Source organism: Drosophila santomea, chromosome X (genome assembly GCF_016746245.2).
Source record: "Drosophila santomea strain STO CAGO 1482 chromosome X, Prin_Dsan_1.1, whole genome shotgun sequence".
Taxonomy (NCBI): domain Eukaryota; kingdom Metazoa; phylum Arthropoda; class Insecta; order Diptera; family Drosophilidae; genus Drosophila; species Drosophila santomea.
The window spans coordinates 6,672,576-6,680,520 of NC_053021.2; the positions used below are offsets into that span (position 1 = coordinate 6,672,576).

Here is a 7,945-nt window from a genome sequence, read left to right on the forward strand (position 1 = left end):
GAAAAATAAGTTCAGAATATACATTGATACTGTATGTAACGGTGTTCATTTATTTTTCAGTTACAACTGAAACGGGGATGTAAGAGGGTCACTTCATTAATCTAAACTAACAAGCAATCGTGCTGAACGAAACATCGACTTAACGCGTGTGCAGCACACATTTCGAATAACTTATTTACACAATTCATTTATCTTTGCGTTGCTGGTTCCGTGTCTCCGTGGATTTGTGATGCAGGCGGGGACAACCGAGTTGGAATGAACGGAGGGCGGGCACAAACAATTAACAGTTAAAACAGAGAAAACATAAATGCTAAGTGCCAACAAAGTACCAACAAGTAAAATAAATAGCCTAAACACTATGCGTAACTATCAACAGAGTACATCTATCGCGCGCGATATCCGGTTCTATGCCTGCAGACCGGCCCGGTTCCCGGATCCGGAGCCTGTTCCAGTTCCGGCGCCCTCATTGCCGTTGCCCATCGCCTCGACGTCGGTGTCGATGAAGAGCCTCATGAACTGATTGCACCGGCTGTGGTAGTCCATCCAGGCGGCACGCTCGGTGCTGCGCAACAGAATGCGGCCAAAGGTGGAGGCTGTGTGGAGAGGATGGAAAGGCGGAAAGGCGTTACAATGGTTGTACAATGTTTGTGTATCTTCTCTACGCACCGACTTGATGCAGATCGTAGAACTGACTCTCGATGCCAGCGCGCAGGAACATACACAGGTGCATGAAAACATTGCGCTTCGGAGGGCTCAACAGCGAAATGTAGTCCATGGCCTGCGACTTGTTGGTGCACTCCAGCAGATTCTCGACCACCGGCTCCAGCAGCGCCTGCTCCGGCAGATCCAGCAAAAGCAGCAGCGCTTGCGCAGCCGTCTCGGCGTTGGCAGCTGCAGATCGTACAGGAATATTCAGAACTAGTATGGACACAATTATACGAAGTCTACTTACGGAACGGATCATCCGACCAGGTGTCCAACCAGTCGCGCACCGAATTAAACTGAGCGCCGAGGGAGAGACGCGAGTCATAGGACGGGAAGGCGCCCACCTGCTTGGAGCCCTGCCTGTACAGGTAGTCGATCAGCAGAAAGAATTCCCGGGGCATCGTCACACGGTATTCCGGTGATTCGTCATTCATCTGCAACGAAACGTGATTCATAATTAGTATATACTTCAAAAGGAATATTACAAAAATGGAGAAAATGCAGGAAACTTACCAGCTGCTTAATCTGATCTTGAGAGTACTCGCTTAGTGGTCGATCGGTGCGGCACATCGTCTCCATGGAAAGGCCAAAGCAACTGGGCTGATAGTCGCCGGTAACCGTGATGAAGATGTCCCGCCCGTTCTCCACGTGAAGGATGAGAATATCGAAGTTGTCGCTGGCGCGGATCTTGCGCAGCAATCCGGCAATAGTCCGCACATTGGCGTTCATTTTTAGCCGTATGCTTCGGGCGGAGTCGATCAGCAGCGAGTCCTGGCGCGGATCGACATGCAGCCATGGCTCGCAGATGGCGTGTATGTCCTTCTCTTTGAAACTGAAGTCCACAGGTAGTGGGCAGTTGTTATAGACGTTGAAGTCCCGTGTGCTCGGCTCGTTGAAACGCACTGTACCGAAATCGATGACCGTCTTCTCGACATTGATCTGCGGCTGGTTGTCGTTCTCCCGTTTGTCCACTGCCTTCAGCACCTCCTCCTGGACCCGTTTGTACTTGATCTCGTCGCGCGTCTTCACTTTCACCTGAAACACGGCGTACACGGGCTTGTGATCGCTCTGGCGAATCTCCATGATGCTGTTGTAGACCAGCTGCTCGATGCGCGTGCCCTTCCAGAGCACTCGATCGCAGTAGGCCGGCGCACGCTGCTTCTCGCTGCTGTCGTAGGTGTCCGTGCCCGGATCATACTTGTACGTCGGCCGGAACTTGATCTCGCCCTCGGTGTAGCCCTCAAAGCACTTTCCTCGCCGCATCTCCTGACGCAGCTGGTCGTACTGCAGGAGCAGCTCGTACGTCTGGGCATCGCTCAGTGGTCCTGGTCGCTGTTGGCCAGGCGGCTCCTGAATGCGGTAATTTAAATCGCCCAGCCAGAAGATGTGACTAAAAAAAGAAAGAATGATATGGAGTAAAATAATATCAATGCAGTTATTTTCCAAACTTACTCATGGTCACTGATTGTTCGTCCGTCGTCGAAGCGTATGCCCTCCACGATGGCGTTGTAGTCCTGATTCCGCTCTTCAACGTTGCCCATGTGGGCCGCCAGGTGAGAGTTCACGAAGCAGATGTTGCCCTCGTTGAGCTGCAGGCTGATGGCGACGCCGCCCTTGTTGCCAAGCGTATTGAAGATGCCGCGGGCCACCGACTTGGGCCGGCAACGGATGATGTGCTGTCGCAGCTGCTTGCGCACAATGACCGTCAACATAGTGGCCACCAGGCGGTGCGACATTAGGATCTCGTACTCCACGTCTGGGTGAACGCTCTCCATCATATTATCGCTGCGCAAGTAAGAACCAACCAATTAAGCGCGAGCCTATACAACACATGTGGCACACACTCACATCCACTGCTTCTCGAGGGCCTGCATCTGGGTGGAGTTCAACATAGCCTTTGTGGGTGTGTCCAGCTCCTGCAGTCCAATCGCGTAGATGTCCGGCGGCTTTTCACTGCATGCCAGCCAGGCTCGCAGTGGATTGCTGCTGTCGCAGCAGGTCTTGTTGTTCACATTCCAAGTGGCGCAGTAGATTCTGCAAGAAATGAACCCGTTAGTGAGGTGACTCTCGCTTGATAGGGCAGTTGCCAACTCACATGATGTCCTTGTAGACAATGTACTCGCTCTCCCGCTTCTTCAGCTCCTGCTTCACTTCGCCGATTTGCCGGTAGTCGTTCAGCCACCTGAAGTTAAGCACCGTCTCGGGATCATGCTGTGCCATGGTGCTCTTGAAGGAAATCACCTTGGCCACAAACTCCTCGTAGTGGTCGCTCTCCGTGGCATAGTAGTAGTACTTGATGGGCCCATCCTCGGCTGTGGACAGGTCAAACTGTTGCGTGGTGATCGAGGTCTTGCTGTCTGCAAAAATATATTACAAAATTATGATTAAAACGTGCAAACTTAAACTTCGAGGGTGCTTTCGCTAATTAGTTTGCTTTCATCACAGCTGAAACTATTTAGAATGCACATATAATCTTAGCTATATGCATAGGTATTCTGTCATGTGGCCATAAGAAGTGCAAACTTATTGGTTTTGTGACGGCTTGACAAACAGTCACTGTGCAATTTGTTGTTTAGCTAACAACGTTAGGCTGCCCGATGGTGCATGCCCCCTGCTCACCCTGTCGCAACTGGAAATTGTGGTCGATGGCGAACACCTTGTTGACGATCAGCTCGTTCGCAGCGGTCAGCGGAGTGCGCAAGTAGGAGAAGGCGATGATGGCGAACGTGCCGCCCGACTGCGATGTGACCAGTGCCAGTAGGCGATTGGAGTACTCATGACCTTTGATCTGATACGCCTCGAATATCTGCAAGCAAAGGATTTTAGGTTTAATAGCAGCATTTATCGAATGATGGATTACGGATGATTGCTTACGTATTCTATGGTTTCGTCCTCCTTGAAGCGCTCCTTCACAATGTCCTTGGTCGTTCTGGTGGCCGCCGTAGCGGTTCCATTGGCCACTGCCTCGCTCAACGTGTCCATTTCCCCCGTCTCCTGCTTACTGATAAAGTTTCTAAGTGCGCCTCCGTTTTCCCTGCCCAGCTATATCCTCCTGCGCCGCCTGTTTGCCAAGAGATCGCTGCGCTAATCTCGGAATGAAGGGTAATACTCGAGCGGTTTCTTCTGCGGCGTCGATAAATGTATGCAGATATGGATACGGGCAGTATGGACAGTTGGCTGCGTCGTTGCTCTTTTCTATTTATAGTTGGCGCGAACGCCCAGCGCGATTTTTGTTCGTCTGCTGCGGGTGTTCGTCGGCTGGGAATGGGGAGCTCTTCGATTTTCTGCTGGACTGCGACTGGTAGAGCTGGCTGTTTGTTTTCTAATGACGAGGGCCGAGGACGATGGCGATGGTGAGCCACTGCAACTGGCCGGGTGACCCTGCTATTGGGCAGCGCGACCGTGGCGGAATCGGAGTTGTGGAGTCGTGTTCAGCGTTATCGCCGCCGTTTGTTTGTTTTCTCGCCCAGCTTTGTTGTTGTTGTTTCTCTCAAGGTGGGTGTAACGCACGCACACACACTCGCACACAGTCGCGCACAGAGGCACTTATTCATCGGTAATGTGATGACAATTATTGACAATTCAGCGCGATCTAGCGCGTCTCCGGCGGCTGCTGCGGCGCGGGGTAGGCGGTGCGGTGGGAACACAGCACAGACAGAGTGGCACGCGTGCTTATTACGCCGCTGTGATCATTATATTTATTAGCATTTATTTATTTTCCGGGCGACTTTTGCAGCCGTTTTCGAAGTGTGACCAGAGTGGCAATGCTCTGAAATGCGGCCATTACAATCGGCGTTGGTATTTTTGGTCCAATCAGAAATGGTTTGCGACCCGACTAACACAGCTGACAGTGTGACCAGGCTGCAAGTGCACGGCATGGGCATGCCGCAATCGCAAACGCACCAGTGGCCAGCAAAGCAATTGTCCAGTTTTGTGGCGAAACTAGCGCCCGCAATACCAAAAAGATGGCCCAATTCGAGAAGGAGATCGTGCAGGCGGTGCTGATCGCCGACAACAATGTGTGGAACTTCAAGCCCCTCTCCGACGAGGGCTCCACGGTGAGTAGCAAGCAGTCCACTGGCTGCGTCCGTTTCCATTCAATTAGTTGCAATTCAATTCAATTCGATGCGATTCTCTACAGGCTCTGCTGCCGCTGGTCAACGTGCGGATGCTGGACTATGCGCTCATGGCGCTGAATCGCAGCGGCGTGGAGGAGGTGTTCGTCTACACCAGCCTCTACCGCTCGAGCATACGGGAGCACATCAGGTGGGTGTGGGTGTGGGTCAAGTTGCAGTGGCTACCGGGAATCATGGGATGTTGCGGCTACTGATATTCAATCGATTCATTTCGTTACATTGCAGGGCCGGCATTGCCACGGACGCAGCGTGGTCCTTCAAGATGACCGTCCATGTGATCGGCGACGAGGGCTGTCGCTGCTTCGGCGACGCCATGCGGGATCTAGACAACAAGGCGCTGATCCGTGGCAACTTTATACTGCTTGGCGCCGATACGGTGACCAATGCCGATCTGCGCCCGGTGCTCGAGCAGCACAAGCGGCAGGCCAAGTTCGACAAGGGCACCGCCGCCACGCTGGTGTTCAAGGAGTGTGCCAACAATGTGCGCACTGGCAACGAGCTGCTGATCGCCGTGGACCGTCGCAACGATCGGCTGCACTACCACCAGCGGCTGCGGATGCACCACAAGGAGTCACGCTACCAAATACCGCTGGACGTCTTCCTGGGCAACTCGTGTGTGGCGCTGCACCACAATCTCTTGGATCCGCAGATTGCCATTGGCTCGCCCTCAATGCTGTCGCTGTTCAACGACAACTTTGACTTTCAGACGCGCGATGACTTCGTTCGCGGTCTGCTGATAAACGAAGAGCTGCTGGACAGCAGGATATATGTGGCCATGCTGCCGGCAGCCCAGTACGCGCACAAGGTGAACAACTGGCCGGCCTACCAGCTGGTCAGCCGGGACATCATCAACCGGTGGGCCTACCCATTCGTGCCGGACATTGGCCTTTACAAGCTGCAGCAGCAGTACGTCTTCCACAAGGACAACATCTACAAGAGCCCCGAGGCGCATGTCTCGAAAGTGGCCTTGCTGCAGAACGTGGTCATCCAAGCGGGCAGTCATGTGGACAGTGGGACCGTGATTAGTGACAGCGTTATTGGCGCCAATTGCCGGATTGGCAAGAACTGTCGACTGACCAATGCGTACCTTATGGCCGGCGTCACCGTCATGGACAACTGCAAACTGGAACACTGCGTGGTCGGCGATGGCGCCATCATCAACGTGGATTGCGAAGTGAGCGCGGGCTGTGTGCTCGGCGCCAAAAGCGTGCTGCCTGCCAAGACAACGTTGGCGAAGACCCTCATCACCAGCACGCCCAGCAGACGACGCAGCGAGGATGAGGTTGCAGTGGAGCTGAAGAGCATCGGTCCGAATGCCTACATTGTCAGCGATTTGACGACGGGTGATCCCGAGGACTCGGATGGCGAGGACTTGTTGCCGCAGCAAGCGCTCTGTATACCCAAAATGGGAGACTTGCTTGCGCCGCTGGACGAGATCAGCTACTGCAGCGATTTCAGCGAGGACGACGAGGACGGCTCGCGAGCAGTGACACCGCTGCCCGATGACACAAACAGTGAGTGCTGTCTGCATGTGTAATTGAAAGCCATTCTGATCATGTTTTACCATAGTTTTCCTGGGCGAAGTAATCGATTCCTTGACACGGGGCTTTCGGGAGAAGTCCAATCCTGACTTCCTTGTCCTCGAAATCAACTCCTCGCGCTATGCGTACAACATGTCTCTCAAGGAAGTTAACTTCAACGTGGTGAAGGCCGTTTTCGGCATGCAGAGCATCGTGGAACCGGCCAACAACAACGTACTAGTCGCCATAAACGCCGCCTTCAAACAATTGGGACCTGTGGTATCCAACTACATTAAAAGCGAGGATGCCATGATGGATTGTCTCAAGGCGCTGGAGGTGCTGTCCCCATCATTTTCACAAAAAAAAACCCCATTTACCAATCTCTTCTTCCCGCAGGATGTGTACGAGGAGAATCATCTGGTGAGGGAGAAGATCTCGCAGATCGTGCACTATCTGTACGACAAGGACTTTGTGTCCGAGAGTGCCATCCAGGCCTGGTTCGAGCAGTTGGACGAGGAGGAGCATGCACACCTGCGTCAAAGCCTCGCAAAACTCGTGGCTTGGTTGGATCAGTCCAGTGAGGAAGATGATGATGACGACGACGAGGAAGACTAATCAAAGACTTGGCCTCTATTTTTTATTCCCATTTTATTTAAGTAATTTCCTTGCTTATCCCAATGCCCGAGACCGAGCAGAGAAATGGAAAATAATTCTAAGGTCGCTAGATTTTTCTAGACACATATATTTGCCAAATCCCGATTTTGCGTCCGAGAACTGCTAGTTTTTTGGCCACAACATTGGAGATAATGGTCGAAATATAAAGTCGGATGCATCGTTGAGCTTGTAATTAAAATCCAAATGGATTGGCATTCGAGCCTGAAAACTTTTAACTTTTCCAATTTTTTGCTAAAATCATGATGGCGAAATTCAACAAATTATTTTATTTTAACAAATCAGCAGGAAAGAAGTGATATGGATCGTTAGTTGGGTTCATAAGCTACGCAAAACAGTATTCTATTTTGCTTTGTGACGATTTAATAGAAAGTTATGATACAAAATTCCAGTTAAGAAGCCATTTTTGGCCAATCACGATTTTCTTCCCAAAAATGATCGGTTTTTAGTTTATAAAAATAGAAGGAACTGTCTGAATATGGAATGTCATACATCGTTGAACTCGCAATTAAATTCCCCACCAAATGGCGTTCACAGATTATGTTCAACAGAAATTTTCAATTTTAGCCATTTTTCGCAAAAAATGATGATGGTACCCCTTACAAAAAATGCAAAATTTTGGAAATTTTTTTTTTTTTCAAAATCGTACAAAATGTGATATGGATCGTTAGTTTGGATTAAAAGCTGCACAAAAAAGTAATTTTTATGGCTGTGTGATGATTTTCAAGAAAGTTATGATGAAAACCCCTCCGAAAAATATCTATTTTTGCCTATTCCTCATTTTCTGTCAAAAAATTATTCGTTTTTTGTTTACAAAATTTGAAGAAAGCGTCTAAATATGGAATGTCATATATCGTTGAACTCGCACTTAAATTCCCCATCGGATGGCGTTCACAGATTAAAATGTTCAAT

The 7,945-nt window shown here is 50.7% G+C and overlaps 2 protein-coding genes across 2 annotated transcripts; one reads left to right on the forward strand and one right to left on the reverse strand.

The window, feature by feature from the left end:
* Positions 1 to 27: 27 nt before the first annotated feature.
* On the reverse strand, positions 28 to 4,448 carry LOC120456382 (type II inositol 1,4,5-trisphosphate 5-phosphatase). Its single transcript, XM_039643205.2, has 9 exons — positions 3,580 to 4,448; positions 3,325 to 3,511; positions 2,801 to 3,062; positions 2,554 to 2,739; positions 2,158 to 2,490; positions 1,219 to 2,095; positions 953 to 1,139; positions 667 to 891; positions 28 to 593 (listed from the first exon to the last, which is right to left on the reverse strand). The coding sequence occupies exons 1-9, from the start codon at positions 3,685 to 3,687 to the stop codon at positions 406 to 408; spliced, it is 2,553 nt and encodes an 850-aa protein (XP_039499139.1). The 5' UTR covers positions 3,688 to 4,448; the 3' UTR covers positions 28 to 405.
* A 125-nt stretch (positions 4,449 to 4,573) lies between these two features.
* LOC120456385 (translation initiation factor eIF-2B subunit epsilon) lies at positions 4,574 to 7,574 on the forward strand. Its single transcript, XM_039643210.2, has 5 exons — positions 4,574 to 4,763; positions 4,847 to 4,971; positions 5,067 to 6,355; positions 6,411 to 6,697; positions 6,758 to 7,574. Exons 1-5 carry the CDS (start codon positions 4,671 to 4,673, stop codon positions 6,974 to 6,976), a joined length of 2,013 nt encoding a protein of 670 aa, XP_039499144.1. The 5' UTR covers positions 4,574 to 4,670; the 3' UTR covers positions 6,977 to 7,574.
* Positions 7,575 to 7,945: the final 371 nt, after the last annotated feature.